Below are 16,204 nucleotides of genomic sequence, written 5' to 3'. Positions count from 1 at the left end.
CACTTCTACATGCACCTTTTTCATGGCAAAAAGCTTCGACAGTGTGCACCATTAATACCAGACTACAAACACTGTTTTGTAACCAGACCTTTCCCTCCAGGTTTGCTTCAAGTACTGTCTCGGCCTTCAAAAGGTGTGTAATGTCAAACTTGCATAAGTATTTTCATGGCCAGGGCATTACTACCCTGTACATTCTCCTCGTGTTTGATCTAATTTTATTTCATGCAGAAAGGAGGTTAAAGCTAATCTGTTGTCAACAATGGGTACGTGTGAACATGGAACTCTCAATATTGCTGAACGAAGTTATTAATGTGTTAAGATTAGAATAGTTTGTTCTGGGATGTAACACCAAATTTGTGTTTATCTCGATGAGAGACCACTTGCTACTTCTGGGGCCTAACATCGACATGCAAGTTCTCATTGCCAGTCCATAAGGCAAGCACGAATTCATGCAGACTTCGTAAATTTTATTTTACATGGTTGAGGAGAGGGTAGCCTCAAAAGTGAATGAGCCGGGCATCGGTCGGGTTCTGTTCCACTGGGCAGTAGGGGCACTTGAGCTTGCTGCCACTCGCCAGCTTGTGTAGAGCGTCACGCGAGATCACGTGGCCGCAGACGAGTCGCATAGGCGGGTTGGTGTCGGTGCTCTGCTGGCGGAGGATTGGGCAGGCGAACACTGAGTGGAACTGGCAGCCCAGCCGGATCTCGATGGGCAGCTCGTCGCGGGTGCTCCAGACGCCAGCCACCTGGCGCTGCAGCATGACCTGCTTGATGTTGAGCAGCGCGGGCAGAGCCAGGCTGCCGGCCTCGACACAGACGGCCAGCGGGCTCCGCACTGACAGGCCAAGGAGTGCGCAGGCGTCGCGCGTGAACGCATCGCACGTGTCGCTCCACAGCGATGGCTCGAGCAGAAAGGCGTATGGCGACCGCGCAAGGCCACCAGGCACGCGAAGAAAAGCCAGGCTACCCATCAGCACCTGCAGGTCGCGCTCATGTTGACGGGCCAACGGCCCGAGGTGCGCGCGAGCATAAGAGATCGCTTCAGCCGCCGCGCCGCGCTGCAGCAGGCCAACAAGGTGAAGCCGATGCAGCTGGAAATGCAGAGCCGTGCCCTGTAGCTCGTGCTGTGTCACCCAGGCGAGTGCAGGACCTAGATCGCGCCGCTTCAGCGCGTCCAGCACGTTGTTTAGCTCGGCGAACGGCTCCTTCTGAGCAGACTCGAGTCGCGCCTCGCGCGACAGCTCTTCTGCTATGTCCAGCATGCCCTGACGCAGCAGGTGTTCTCCGATCACCTGGTTCAGCGCAGTCTTCTTGTCGCTGCCTTCGAACACCTCCTCACTGCTCGTGGCCCAAAAGTCGGGCACGAAGTTCTGAAACATAAGCCACGCCAAGTTTATAGGAACGCCACACTGAGCAGCCCGGGTTCGAACCCGACCGTGGCGGCAGCGTTTTTATGGAGGAAAAACGCTAAGGTGCCCGTGTGCTGTGCGATGTCAGTGCACGTTAAAGATCCCCACGAGATCGAAATCATTCCGGAGCCCTCCACTACGGCACCTCTTTCTTCTTTCACTCCCTCCTTTACCCCTTCCCTTACGGCGCGGTTCAGGTGTCCAACGATATACCAGACAGATATTGCGTCATTTCCTTTCCCCAAAAAAACAATTATTATTATTCATACTGAGCAGCGTCTGTCTCACCTTGTCAATGGCTTTGCCGACTTTGGACACCGTACCATGCAGATCTCGGTGCTCAGTCGCCAGCGAGCTGCTCACGTCTTTGATCTTTTGAGCGCACTGTGTGAGAGCTATGCCGTGCGAAGTAGTCACGTCAGTGTCTGCAGGTACTGCGCAAAACCAAAACAAAGGCTTGGCTGCCAGTTTTGAGACACCAAATACGCGCAAGACTTACATTCGCCGAGCTCCCGGTACATTTCTTGCACATAACCTATCAACTCACTCAGTGTAGTCTTTGTATGCTCACTCAGAGTGCCGAATTTACTTAGAACTTTGTCTATTTCACGCTCAACAGCCAAGCAGGACTCCATTGTGACTCGGTAAGGCGTTGCACTTAACGCCTTTCCTTACGGCTCTCCGAGTAGTACCTATGCTAGTTTAGGAGTATTATCATTATTTGCAACGTTAGAGTGGCATTCAACTACGAGCACTGCGAACATGAGGACGTACTGTACAACTTTGTGTATAGTGCGATAAACTGATACCGCTAAGTTTACAGAGTCCCTCAGCACCTAGCACCAGCTGACTTGTCGATGTCGATTGCAGCGTCCTGCAGGTAACTGATAGCAACAAAATATTTTACGGCACTTGTATGAGGAATGATTTGCTAGCACAGCATTCAGTAAAAGTTGTCAGATACAGTTGGTTTGTTTTTTAATTCACACTTTTTTTTAATTTGCATGCTTTAATTCGCAACTAAATCTGCTCGCAAACGGCGTAGTGCTTTTTGGACGGTGTTGGATTGCAAGCGCGCAAATTTCGCGCAGCTGGCTAACCGCGAGGGAATCTTGGCACATTGCGTGCATTTTTTTCCTTGTTGACCTTGTAAGATGTTTAATGTTTTAAGCCTTAGCTTCTGCAAATGCGAAAACTTTCCGGGCTTATGCACTTGCTGCACAACGCCGTGAGCGGCTGCACTAGTTCTAAACTTTGCCGGCTCCACCTCGGTGTCTGCAGCGGCTACCAAATTTGCACACTTTGATGGTAAGGTTCCCTTCTTGTCATGCGCGTCGTCGTGTTGCATGAACATCGTGATCGCAATTAATCTTGTCTGGCCTTCAAGAGAGGTCAAAGGTCGATTGCACGTAGATGTTCGCGGTTTCGCTCGCAAGTAAACAGCTCGGCCGCAAGACGTCTAGGCTGTTTCGCTACGGCTAGCTGCCCGGAGACTTCGCTACCACGCAAGCACTGGTGCGTACCGGCTGTTGTAAAGCTGCAGAGATGGCCTGCATTGCGTGCACTGTGCGTATATTTGCAAACGTAGCTGATGTGCTATGCGCTGAATAGCTGGAAACGTGAATTTGAGGCAGCAGGCGACTGCCGTTTTTGTTTCTTAATTTTTCTCGTGGGTGCTGCCAGCAGCTCTGCAGTTAGAGGCCGTTAACAGTGCTTCGTTTTTGACTGAGGAGTGATATCTTGTCTGGTTGTGGTTGTATGCGGTTTAGAGACCATGTAAAAAATGCAGGCTGCTGGTGCTCGCTAAGTTGGGGGAGCGTCAGCGCTGCTAAAACGCGCACATTTCCGGCTAACGACGCTGTGATTAATGAACAAACAAGTATTTTGACCTCTGATTCACTGAGCGTGCCACCAGAAGCGAAACCTGAAAGGGGACGGATGCAGCAGAAATGAACGCATTGGGCGGGCCGTCGGTACAGCCAGCAGAGAAACTGGGCGTCGTAGAGATTGGTATGTGGCTAGGAGCAAGGACGTTTGACATGCTGCATGCATCAATAGCCGAGGGGATTCAAATAATTGGCTTGCTTTTGAAAACTTTTGTTCTTCTGTTGCGTTTAAAAGCTGTGTTGGGGCGATAGTTGAAGCAGAACGCAATATTATGGTGGTAATCTATCTCGTTTCTCAGACATACGGATGCCTTGTCTGAGCTGGTTTTTTTTACACGTCCGTGACGAGCTTTTCGTTAACGGTGCGGTGCGATATGTGCTGCCTTATAGTATCTGCCGTGGTTTGAGACATGACGCCCAGTCCAAGGTCCAGCGTAATCAAGTGCGCGAAGCTGCTGATTACTGGCAGGGGTCACGGCTGTCCTTAATGCGCGTCGCAGGTTTGCTCCCCGCCCAGAGATTTGTTAACGTTGGCTCTCGCCTGTTCTCAGTATCTAGAAGCGCAGTCGGCATAAGAGATACGTCCCTTCAGTAAGTACCGTCTTTTCGTTCCCGTGAACAACGCGTTGATTCTCTGCTCTTGTTCGACTTTTAACGAAGCATCCATAGGCAGCTGTTTCGGGGAAGCAAGCCACCATGCACTTGCTGAGAGCTGTCTTAGCGAAAATGGCAACGAAAGCAGTCATCTAGTTCGCGAGCGTTCATTAACTCGTGTGGAACTCGGCACCATGTCAGTGACGCTGAAGTGACGCGCGTCCAGGATATCTGAAACGCACAAAAAGATATGCGTGAAAAAGCCAGCGACGCTAAAGCGAACTTGCAAGGAGAGCTCTTGCTTCGGCTGCGCTCCGGTTTCGAAGTAACGTAGTAAATATAGGCGAACGCGGAAGACTACGGGGCCCGATTTTTGCGCACGGAAGTGTCCGCGCAGTAATGTAGTTCCGCCAGACGTTTTTAAATTAGGAACGTTGGTTCCGCCAGTATTCAAATAAGTGTTGAGAGGAATTGTGTTCAGATTAAATACCTGAATGCACACTTCTTACGCCATTATGGATGTTTGTATGCTTTTTTTAACAGTTTCTGCTAGATAATCGCGGCGTTTTTGTTTGTTTTTTTTTCAAGCGAAGCTATGTGCGGGCATCTCATGTAAGATAAAAAGATGCTTTCCTTCCTTTTTAGTGCTCTCCACTGGAACCAGAATCAAGGTCCTGTAACGTGAGCCTAGGGCTGGCAGGCACTTGCTAGGTAGGGATGTGCGTTAGAAATATGACGGGAAATTACCCTAGCGAACTTGCATGTAAGCGCTCTAATATCGAAGGCATCTGTTATATTGGCACCGCAACCACATGGAACGCCACTGCAGAAGACGACGGATCAGGGCAACTTCTCAATTGGATTGGTAGTCTCTCTTGTTTTCTTTTGCCATTTTCACGTTTCACCGTAATAATAATCTGACACCCGCGGAGAAAATGCGAATTGACAGCTTAAGTTTTGTTTTTTATTTTAATTCTTGTTCGCGTGACTCCCCCCAGCGCTGTGCACCCAGTAACGTTTGGCGCACGAGTGCCTATTTTTGAAATGGAACCGCTTTAGCTAGAAAAAAAAATGAATACGAGCAGTACAGGAAGGTGAATGGGTCTAGAAAAACTCGCGAATTGGTGCAGTTTCGATTAGCTCTCGTTGCCTTAGCTCTAGGAGATGCAAATTTTAACTACCTCCGGTTAGGGCATCTTAACAAATTCCTGAGGACGTTGTGGGTTACTCACTGGTCAGTAATTGGTGCCACGTTACTGGGGAAGATCGCGTCACTGGCATGTTTTACGGGGATTTTGTTTTTCGTGTAGCGCTGCATACGGCGCAGAAAAAAAATGGAAAAATTTGCCTGGCCGTTGTGTTAAACCTCGTGTCATTCGTATGCATGTTGTCTATGCTCGCGAGGACTTTTCACGTGTGTTCAGCGCGATACGTCGAAGTGGGCGGGTGTGCTCTGCGGGCAAGTCGCCTTGGTGGAGTGTGCGGAGAACAGCTGTGGCGGGCGACCCCCAGGCGTTGCGAAACCGCTTGCGGCAGCGCCACCAAGTCAGTTAAAATGCCGCCCACTGTGTGAATGGCGTATAATTCTTGATTTCTGATATCATTTTTAATTATTGCAAACGGACAATAATTTGTAATGGGAGTGCTCGGAATACTATGCAGTTTGTGGTACGTATATTTCTGAGTAAAACGAGAGCGCTCTTGACGCCGCCAAGTTAAAGATCACATTTCTAACGAGATGCTGGTATACGCCACATCGTCTGGCCAAACAGCGGTCGTAGAATGACAGCCCCACATTCATGGGTACTTTATGGTCAAGCTAATCCTTGTTACAGCGAGCGCTATATCAGCGCGGCAGTTTTATATTTTGGGTCTTTCGGTACAGTTCATTGAATAGAACGTCATCACGTGTTGTTTTACGTTCCAAGTCCCGGTTCCGAATGGCCCGTTTCGTTTGAAAATTGCGCGGGTCATTAGGAGCCGTGGCTGAGTTCATGACGCTCTCAGAGTTGTTTTTTTTGGTTCCATTTGAATAAAAAGGAACAGTTTCGATATTCGGAGCAGGTTGTTAGTGCCGACATGGTCTGGCGCTCACTTACCTCGAGTTCGCCAAGTGCCGAGCGGATCATTGCGACCAGCTGCCGCGCACCCTCGCGTTCAACCGGCTGGCGTAGCGAAAGCCTGCGCGTCTTCCCTTTACACCGGCACGCCACCTTTCGCGTCGTTTTTGGGGCCTTTAGTGGGCACTTGGCTCAAGGAAGAAGGTGCCACTGGGTCAGTTTAGGGACATAGAAGCCAGATTTGTGGTGGGGCATTTCGAACTGCCGTCGGTTAGCGCGCGAAACGCGCCCAAACCAACACCTGGCGTGCGCGCTAGCTGTGAGTCATGGCTCCGTAATGCCACCGAACTAGTACAACGCAGCGCGCTCGCGCCATATGAAAGTTCGCTGCCTGCTCTGCTCGCGAATGTCGCGAGTTTTGAGAAACGCTGCGAACAGAGCTTGAGTCTCGCACGAAACAAGCTCTGGGGCCGCGTTCGCGGTCTAATTACAGCGCGGAAGCCAACTTTGTTGGGGCCCTGGCCGCGAGCGCTCCGTAATCCCGGTGCCGCGAGCGCAGAGTGTCGCCTCATGTTCCGTGCACTACGTGTAGTTGCGTGGCGAAGTGGAAAAGTATAAAGCGTTCGCCCCGCTGGGCTGAAACTTCCGAGCCGCGTCGAATATTTCCGCAAACAAAGCGATCTGTGTCAAGCGCAGACAGCAACAGGTGCGATCAGCGCGCAGCTGTTGATGCGTCGCAGAACGGCAGCGCGTCCGTTAGGAGCCGCTCGCCGCCCCCTTCGATCACCTGTTGCGCGTTTTTCGCGGATAGGGACGTTTCCGACTTTGCTCGCGCGGGGGCGGCGGAGGACGAGCCGGGGGTCCGCGACCAGGTGGCGGCGTCTCACCCCGGCGCGCGTCACCAGTGGCTGGTGCGGCGCGCCGAAGTTCGCGCCTCGAGAGACGACCACAGGGCGGCGATGCGCATTGTGTGTTTATTGTTCGGGATGAGAGATGGGGCGGGGGTATTTACAGAGCACTATGTACAGGCGGGCTCACTGGGGCCGCTCACGGGTGGTCCTCCTTCTTGAGCCGGTGCTTGAGGTGCACCTTCGCGTGCCGCTTTCGCTCGTCGGAGCGCGCGAACTTTCGGCCGCACGCGTCGCAGGTGAAGGGCTTCTCGCCCGTGTGAGTCCGAATGTGCGTGGTGAGGTGGTCGGAGCGCGAGAAGGAGCGCAGGCAGATGTTGCAGCGGAACGGCTTCTGGCCCGTGTGGATGCGGATGTGGCGCGTGAGCTCGTCGGACCGGGAGAACCGCCGGTCGCAGCCCTCGATGGGGCACGCGTAGGGCCGCTCGTGCACGGGCGTCTTGCTCGGCCGGTTGGGGTACTTGCGCGGCTTGACGGGCACCAGCTTGAGCGGCACCGGGCTGTTCTGGTACGCCTGGCTCAGGATCTCGTGGCCCTTGCTCGTCGCCTGGTTGTACTCGGCGAGCGTGGCCGTCGACTCCTCGGGCTTGGCGGCCGCGGCCGCCGAGGAGCCGGCGGCTGGCGCATGGGGGGGCTCGTAGGCGAACCAGGGGTACTTTGCGGGCTCCGGCTCGGCCGTGTAGGGGGGCGCCTTGAACGAGTCGAGCGGCGGGAAGGGCTCGGGCTGCTCGAAGAAGGGCCCCGCGTCGGGCCCCGGCCAGGCGGTGGTGAAGGTGCCGCGGTAGGCGAGCCGTCCGTACGGGTCCTTGGCCTCGTCGCTGCGCAGCGGGCTGGCCGCCCCCCGCTCGGCGGGCCAGCGGTGGGCCGGCTCGCCCGAGATGGGCACCGGGTCGGGGATGACCGCATCGGTGGCGAAGAAGGTGATCAGCTCGGCGGTGGTGGACACGGGCGTGTTGAGCGGGTCGTCGGAGCCCTCGGGAGGCGCGAGGCCGCCGGCGCCGGTCGCCTTGAACGACTCGAAGCTCAGGTTGAACTGGAGGCAGTCGCGAGACAGCGTGTCCAGACCGTCCATCGTCATGACGGCTAGGGAGTCCCCATCCGTGTGGCAGCGACGTACGCGGGCCGCCGCGGCCGTATGAATGGGCCCCGGGGAGCCCCGCTGCCTTATTTGGCGAGCCGGAACCCCCGGCGGCCAATCGGAGCGCGCCGCTCGCCTGACGTCGCGCTGACGTCGGCTTCATTCACTGCGCCACCTTATGATGTTTAAAGGGCCTGCCGCGCAGCCGCCAGCGGCTAGGGCTCCGCGCTGACGCTGCCAGGCGGCACTTTCCGGCCGCAGCCGCCGAATTTCGGGCCCCGGGCCAGCCTGGGGACCACGGTGGGGCACCGGGGGCCTGCGCAAATCGCATGCTGGCCGCGGCGGAGTCTCCCTCCGGAGCGCTGCCCTTATTTGGTCAACGAGAGTAGCCGAACTTTTCCGAGCGCGACGTCACGCTGACGTCGCCCGGCCGAGCAGCTTTCATTTACGGCGCGTCGCCATAGCGACGGAGGCCCGGCGGCGTGTACTCGCCGGGCGCGCGCTGCGCACCTGCCGTTGCTTGGACACGTGGCTCGGAGCCGCGGCTGGCGATGCTGCGGCGTCCCCCGAAATAGTAGGTCTCCATTGATCGGCAAACAGGCGCTGACGCGCTGCTACGTCAGTGCACGTCAGCGTGCGTGGCTGCGGGGCCGCGCCGCGGGCGCCGACCCGTGGCCGCTGAGGGAGTCTGTGCGCAGGGCCGCTGAGCGACCGACATGGAGGGTGCAACTCAAGAGCGCCCAGGCGCCCGACCAGAGCCCGGTGACGGTGCGCACACACGCGGGCGCCACGGCCGACAGCCTGCTGGGCGCCTTCTGCCACGACCGCGGCCAGGAGTACGACCCGGCGCTCGCACTCTACACGCGCTCAAACGAGCCCCTGCGTGGGGGGGGCGTCTCTGCGCGCGCTCCGGGTGCGCCCTGGGGACACGCTGTACGTGCGCCACCAGCGGTCGCCGCACCTGTTCCTCGCCAACTGGGGCCTGCTGGGCGTGCTGTGCGCCGTGCTGGGGCTGCTCGGCCTGCTGCTCGTGTCCATGGCGTACGGGCTGACCGGGGGCCGCGTGCCCTTCGTGCATGGCATCGTGGTGGACGCCGGCTCGAGCCACAGCCAGGCCACGCTCTACCACTGGGAAGGCGCCAAGTACCTGGGCACCGGCCGCGTCGTGCAGATGGAGTTCCGTGACGTCGAGGGCGGCATCAGCAGCCTCGGGCCTCGGCTCACGGGCCCGGCGCTGGCGCGGGCCGTGAGCGACGTGCGGGCCGACCTGCAGCCGCCCGTCTACCTCGGCGCCACGGCTGGCATGCGGCTGCTCAAGTAGGCTGCTCGCGCTCTGGCCCCCGGGGCTGCCCCTGCAGAGGCCCTCCTCTTTGCAGCCTCACCAACCCGATGGAGGCGGACGCCATCCTCATGGCCGTGGAGTGCGCGCTGGAGCCCATGGGCCTGCGGCAGGCCACCATCCTGAGCGGCCACGACGAGGGTCTATTTGCCTGGCTCTCCACCAATTACCTGTTCGAAGTGATCCCTCCAGCATCGGTGAGAGCATTGTGTGCCCCTTGTTCAACCCGCGGCTAACAGCATTCCGTCGTTTGCAGGCAGGTGCAGAGACTTTCGGTGCCATGGACCTTGGGGGAGCGTCCACCCAGATCGCTTTTGCTGTAGATGACAACGTGTCATCCAATGACGTGAGCACCCTGCAGCTCTATGGCCACCGCTACAACGTGTTCTCTGTGACATACCTCTGTTACGGAGTAAATGAGATGGAAAGAAGGTATCTGGCCCACATAGTGGCTGAGCAGGTGAGCTTGCAGTCTGTCCCTGTCTTCCGTGTGCTCTCATTGGGGCTGCTATTACAGGGATATGCAAGAACTGTAAAGAGTCCGTGCCACAACTCTGGCTTCAATTTCAACAGAACAGCAGAAGAGGTTTTTGAGAGCTACTGTACCAAGACCCCAGCCACTGAGGTGTGGCTGCAGCAGCATCCCAACACGGTAAGTGCACAGTGTAGTGCAATATCTCATGCACAGGAATGAAAAGAAACATGGAGAGCAGCATCACTTTGAAAATAAGCTTTATTCTGTAAGTAAAAAAAAAAAATGCATTTTTTTTTTTTTAGGTGTTCACATTTGTTGGGGATGGTACAAGTGCCGGATGCAAAAAAACCATGACACAGCTGATGGACCCCCGCCAGTGCAAGCATAATTACACTGACTGTATGGAACGACCTGCAGTGCCTGTGCCTCATCAAATTAAGTTCGTGGTAAGTTTATACCCGTTATTTTGGCAGCATGGTGCAACATTTCATGCACCGCACTTTTTATTTTTCAGGGTGTTTCCGCCTTCTTCTACACCATGAAAGGCCTCAACTCTACAGGCAGCCCCTGACTGCCTTCCTGAACATCTCGGACTGGATCTGTTCTGCTTCCTGGGATGAAGCTGTGAAGACCGGTACGCCCAAGCAATACCTCTCTCGCTACTGCCTTCAGTCCATGTACATCCGGGATGTGCTGATCGACAAGTATGGGTTCAATGAAGACACTTGGACTAACCTGGCATTTGAAAAGAAGGCAAATGGCTACGAATTGGGGCTGGTCACTGGGCTTTATGATCAATGCCACCAATGCCATCCCTGCTGCCCTGCCGTCAACACCCAGCATTGGGCTTCAACTTGTTTGTCCTGCTTGTGGTGCTGTTTGTCCTGTTGCTGGTGCTGGCGGCCATCTTCCTCCTGCTGGCACTCAAGCAGTCACGGGCCAAGCTCAACCCTCCGTCCTAGGCTGTCGACAGGAGGCAGGAGCGGCAGCAGCAGCAGCAAGGGGAGACCCACTGCCACACGGACGGAGTGGTCACTCAGCTCTTCGTCCACTGCAATGCAAGCGAGCTTCCTGATGCATACTCCCCGTCATAGACCACTCAAGCGCGGTGCACACCCTGTGCCACCTGGAAGGCACCGGTTGCTCAAGTGCACTGCCCCTTTTCTCAAGACGACATTTATTCACCTCTCTGTGCCTTACATTGGACGGGACCTTATATACACGATTTACATACTTTGATAGGCTGATCATCTTTCTTGTCTGTTGGAGAGCTCTGATGTTGGTAGGGTTCAGAGCACTGCTTAATCAAACAGAGGCAGTTAAGTGAGTTTATATAAAGTTTACATGAAGTGTTATGAGATTACAATTGTTTTATAATTCATGCCAGAGTGCATGTCTGTTCCCTTGGAGGTTTGTATTACTCACATGTTTTGCAAGGCCGGTAGAAGGTCTTGATGAGCTTTAGCCCGGTTCTTGTCTGACGACGAACGCTCCCCAGGGTGATCAGGTTGCCAAACTCAATTTGGAGACGGTGGGCCTCAGGACCTGCACAAAAGCGGCGAGGGTTCTGAATCTGCTCTCGCGAGAAATTGAGCACGAGTTAGCTGCTTTAAGCCGTAATGGAGTTAAGGGATTTTTATGGAAAAGGAATCAGTTCAATCTAGGAGGAACAGAAAAAAAAAAGTGAAATATGAAACTGCATGTATGCAAGTTTAAGCATGGACGCATAATTGATGTAAAGTCCGCACAAAGGTTTTCTACTTTTCCATAGTATGACTTAGTTTCCCGCGCCATAAACAAAGTATGGCCAATACCTGCACAAAATCTATGCTGCTTTGTGTTTACCTGTGGTGTGCCACGTTGTCTCTTCATTGATTGTATCAATAAATATACTGCAAGTACAAACCACTTGTGTACCAGAGTTTAATGTCTTCCAGTGCTGCACATTGTTGCAGTCACGTGAAGGATATATTAAATATTGCCCTACTTTTCTTAGGGCGTGGAAGGTCGAGAGAAGTTGCTGTCCTTTTAATGAGATGTGCGCTTAGTGCTCGCACAAACGCTAACGAATCACCAGCAGAGGCTTTTCTAGGTTAACTTCGGAGTCCTGACTGAGGAGTCCGCCTACTTGACTCGTAGAACACTTTAATGAAATAAATGTTTTATCTCTCTCTCTGTGGGGCCGTGGTCTCGGAATTCGGTGAAACCTTTCGTTTATTAGTTTTAACCGGTATCTCGCCCACAATCGTTTAGCGCCAGCATTACAGGCGCTCCCATGTTGGCGATTTGGGTGTGGATTGCTTCCAGGTTCGAAGGTACACTCGCGACAACTAAAATGCGCGCCAACACTTCATAAAAGTATTTGTCCTAGCGCAGTTGCTACCACGAATGTCTTGTTTAGCGTGTTAAGGTAGTATACGAAAAAAGGTTAAATAGCTCAAGGAGCTGTGTTTTTTTTCTTTCCGATATACGCTACGAAAAAAGAATAGGCAGTGTGTGCGGGCAGCTGTGCTCTACGCGTCCCTATGCGCAATCACAACGCTTCCTGATGCTCTGGCATTTCTCCGTGTGCTGACAGCGAGTGGAGTGCACAGCTGGTGGCGAGTTCTCAATTTTTTGTTCGATTCTCTCCCCGCTCTTATTTCAAAGCTCGCTTCTCCTTGTCAGCGAGAGAAGCCACGCCGCGAAGCCCGCAAAGGCGCGTGTCACGTTATTTTTAATTTCATCGCAGATTGCTTGATTGAAAGAGAGAGAGAGAAAAAAAAAATGCTACGTTGCGTCAGGCCTCGATGGGCGCGCGCACACTCGGCGAGTAGTAGTAGGAATGCGTACGCGCACGCGTGAGTAGCGCGTGACGACGACGCGGGGACAGCGTCCGCGCCTGAACAAGGGGGGGGGGGGGGGGGGGGGGGGGGTCGCTGGAGCCCGGCTGCGGCTCGCGCGGCCGAGTCGTCGAATGCAGCGTGTAAATGGCGCCGAGTAACGGGTTACTTCACAGCTGTGTTGGGGGTCGCGCCCACGACAGCGTGGCGGCTTCCCGCGCACCCGGGAGCGCCCATTCAGGTCGGGGCTGTCTGCGAGGAGGAGGGCGCGGTGCGTACGCGCGCCACGCGGTCACGGCGAAGGGTATACGTCACGGGGACGTCACGCTCGGCAAACGGGGCGGGGCTTTCACCCGCGCTCGCTCTCCGATGCTGCACGCCACTGCGGCGGCGTCTTCTGCTCCGCTTTGCGCGGCGGCGCCTTTCCCCGCTGCGCGCGTGGACATTGTGCTGTTCCGCCGGGCTGAGTGGAACAGCGTACTGGGGTGGTAAATTGAAGCTATTCAAACTGGCTCTGGTGTTGATGAGTTGATCGTAACGGTCGGACACGCACGACGTCGCGGATCTTAGGGTTGGCACCCGAGGTCTGTCGCTGAGTGTGTGGTAGAGTTGGCTTCGATCGCGGCCAGTCGGATATTACCCGGAAGACGCGGGTTCGATCCCGAGCGCGGCGGCCGCATTTCGATGGAGGCGAAATGCTAGAGGCCCCGGTACTGTGCGATGTCAGTGCACGTTAAAGAACCCCAGGTGGTCGAAATTTACAGAGCCCTACAATACGGCGTTCCTCACAGCCAAAGTCGCTTTGCGAGGACGTTAAACACCCATAAACCAAACCTAAAATATTGATTGGTCGCTAGAGGTCGCTCGGCAAGAGCAACCTGAGTCGCACAAGCCCCACCAGTGGCGCATCGCTTAACCACTGCGCCAGGAGTGGTATGAGGACTCTTAGGGATCTATGACTGTAAAGTAGGGAATGACCAGGTCTGCATACGTGGCATTAACGCTGTCGCGTCATACCCTCAAGGCGGGGCTTAAGTGCCCGCTCCAATTTTAGGAGTGCGCTGACTGAAGGAAACAGGACGTGCGCTTCAACCATGTATTCGTGTCGGCCTGTTTCCCTAATGCAGCGCAGTCCTAACATCGCGGAAAGAAACTGGGACTGAGGAAAAGTGGAGAATTAGCCCGTTCGAAGACGACTTCGTAGACGCGCACGGAAGGCCTCGCCGGGGAGGATTGGGCGACGAGCTCCGGCCCGCTCCTCGCGTTGACCTTACGTCCCAGCCTCGAGTGCTGCTTGCGCAAGGCGTGGGCACGCTTGGCCCCTTGCTCAATTAGCGGGGAGACAAGACCGGGAAGCCGCGCGTCACCCGTTCGACGCAGTGGTGTCACAACCAAATGAGAGACGCGTAACCCGATATTCGGCTGCGCGATGAGCTAGAATCTCTCCCGGTTGCTTTTCGTTGCTCGCTGCAGTAGACCCTCCACTCGGTCCGTCGCGAAAACAACGCTCGGCTGTTCTGGGACCTCAAGCAAGTCCGGGGACACCGTGGTGGTCAGAGTCGACAAATTCCATGTCCTCCTGGTCAGTCGGCAGCCGGTTAACAACATCCTCCGGAACCGCGCACGCAACGCTGCAAAAGCCGAAGCTGGTGTCAGCGTTGGCTCCCAGTCAGTCTTGTGAACTGGTCGCGATTGGCCGCCGCCTTGGCTATCGTGATTGGCCACTGCAAAGGGACCGGCCAATCAAGAGCCATTCTTACGTGCGCACATGCAGGCTTGTGAATGTGACCTGTGCCTTCCCCTTATCGCAACGCTGGCAGAATTAGTGGGTGCCATTGCCCCTTTCTAATTTTCCCTCACACTGGCATCCGGAACGCTAAGCTTTAGGGAATCCGAGATCAGTGTCCAAGGGAAGCAGTATTGCGTGTATACGCATAGTCGAACTCAACCGGGCTGAGCCTATGCATGCCGCAGGATACGGGCGAATATTCCCATGAAGCGAACGGAGCGCAGTCGCATAACAACCTTCAGGCTCCTTGCAAGTGTGTCCTCCCATCTGGCGACGTGCGATATGTTCTCCTCCCTTCGTTCTGATCACAACCCCTTTTCGACCGACCCGCGGAAACAGAGCGCGCCCGTAGTCCGCCTGCCGTGTGAGCCTCAACGTCTGCGGCTGTCGCTTGATGTTGGAACCTCTTCCACTGGAACGGTGGCGTATGCGGGTCGTTTCGTTTCCTTCGGGATCTCGGCGCGAACTCTCTCTCCCCATTGAGAAGGAGAGGCAGGCGTCCGGCTGCCAACCTGACCTGCACGCGGGGATGCCGTTCTTCAAGCACACTCGCACTGTTCGGAGTCCCGACTGGCCGCCCATATTGGGCCAGCGGAGACCGCGCCATCACGTGAGCGCGCCTCGACGGAAAAACTAAAGCAGGGATGAGGCAATCGTTAAACGAAAGCCGAAGCTCCGTATGAAGCATGAGCGCAAGCAGTGTCGCCGGTGAAAAGTAAAATAAAGAAGAGTACAGTTGGTTGCTTTGTACGCAATGACGTGTGGTACCAGCACCAACAGAAGGCGGACACGACCAGCGTTCGTAATGCCTGCAGTCGGACACAAGTCAGGAACGAAGCGGCCCCTCCAACCAATGGAGTCGACCTTCTGCCATTGCGTCGCAGTCAATCACATAGCACCTACCTGCCACCTGCGGTCCCACCCTGTAGCAGGGGATCCCCTCCTCTGTCCTCATGACTGCTTATTCGCTCTGCACCATACGACAGATACTTCCTTTCTTCTTTCACTCCCTCCTTTATCCCTTCCCTTACGGCGCGGTTCAGGTGTCCAGCGATATATGAGACAGATACTGCGCCATTTCCTTTCCCCAAAAAACCATTAAAAAACAATAATAACAATAATAATAATTGGTTTTGGGGGAAAGGAAATGGCGCAGTATCTGTCTCATATATCATTGGACACCTGAACTGCGCCGTAACGGAAGGGATAAAGGAGGGAGTGAAAGGAGAAAGGAAGAAGAGGTGCCGTAGTAGAGGGCTCCGGAATAATTTCGACCACGTGGGGATCTTTGACGTGCACTGACATCGCACAGCACACGGGCGCCTTAGCGGAGGAAAAACGCTAAGGCGCCCGTGTGCTGTGCGATGTCAGTGCACGTTCCCCAGGTGGTCGAAATTATTGCCGTAGACCTCTCTACGGCACCTCTTTCTTCCTTTCTTCTTTCACTCCCTCCTTTACCCTTCCCTTACGGCGCGGTTCAGGTGTCCAACGATATATGAGACAGATACTGCGCCATTTCCTTTCCCCCCAAAACCAATTATTATTATTATTATTGCGTGGGATACCTGTTGCTGCGCCTGGTGCAGTCCGCACCCTGGGCACTCCAGTATAGTGACGCCTCTGAGGTGCAATGCGATTCGCAGCGACGCCGTTGCAGTGGGCCGACGCCGTTGGTTGCAGGTCGATCCTTTGGGGGGCACTTCATTCCTGTCCCCCTGAGCCCTTTTCTGGCGTTCAATCCGACTGCACGCTGCGGCGCCGTGTCCCCAGCAGACGAGCGCGCGCCCAATTAACAGCACGGGGCCGGGGACAGCGCGAAAGAATTAAAAACAGCGCGCTGATGG

The 16,204-nt window shown here is 55.1% G+C and overlaps 4 protein-coding genes across 4 annotated transcripts in view; 1 reads left to right on the top strand and 3 right to left on the bottom strand.

Annotated features, from left to right (window-relative positions):
• Positions 1–446: 446 nt before the first annotated feature.
• Sou (required for meiotic nuclear division 5 protein souji) lies at positions 447–3,589 on the bottom strand. Its single transcript, XM_077645953.1, has 3 exons — positions 1,909–3,589; positions 1,698–1,843; positions 447–1,370 (listed from the first exon to the last, which is right to left on the bottom strand). Exons 1-3 carry the CDS (start codon positions 2,042–2,044, stop codon positions 498–500), a joined length of 1,155 nt encoding a protein of 384 aa, XP_077502079.1. The 5' UTR covers positions 2,045–3,589; the 3' UTR covers positions 447–497.
• Positions 3,590–3,765: 176 nt separating this feature from the next.
• NTPase (ectonucleoside triphosphate diphosphohydrolase NTPase) lies at positions 3,766–10,711 on the top strand. The gene is given in 11 exon segments (XM_077645945.1): positions 3,766–3,886; positions 8,634–8,820; positions 8,822–9,252; positions 9,312–9,471; positions 9,531–9,734; positions 9,792–9,926; positions 10,052–10,195; positions 10,264–10,306; positions 10,309–10,520; positions 10,522–10,599; positions 10,601–10,711. Coding segments are annotated over 11 exon segments (1,809 nt in total). The 5' UTR covers positions 3,766–3,782.
• Positions 6,905–8,074, bottom strand: LOC144113061 (uncharacterized). The gene has a single exon (XM_077645956.1). The coding sequence runs from the start codon at positions 7,933–7,935 to the stop codon at positions 6,997–6,999; it is 939 nt and encodes a 312-aa protein (XP_077502082.1). The 5' UTR covers positions 7,936–8,074; the 3' UTR covers positions 6,905–6,996.
• LOC144113050 (uncharacterized) overlaps positions 10,663–16,204 on the bottom strand; it is a 42,581-nt gene continuing 37,039 nt past the window's right edge. Inside the window, exons 7-8 of the mRNA XM_077645943.1 lie at positions 11,175–11,294; positions 10,663–10,800 (exon numbers count right to left, since the gene is read on the bottom strand). Coding sequence (XP_077502069.1) covers positions 10,682–10,800; positions 11,175–11,294 — 239 coding nt within the window. The 3' untranslated portion in view covers positions 10,663–10,681. The remainder of the gene's footprint in view (positions 10,801–11,174; positions 11,295–16,204) is intronic.

Source organism: Amblyomma americanum, chromosome 1 (genome assembly GCF_052857255.1).
Source record: "Amblyomma americanum isolate KBUSLIRL-KWMA chromosome 1, ASM5285725v1, whole genome shotgun sequence".
Lineage (NCBI taxonomy): Eukaryota > Metazoa > Arthropoda > Arachnida > Ixodida > Ixodidae > Amblyomma > Amblyomma americanum.
The sequence above is the reverse complement of the archived record's forward strand: the minus strand, read 5'-3'. Positions and strand labels throughout refer to the sequence as shown.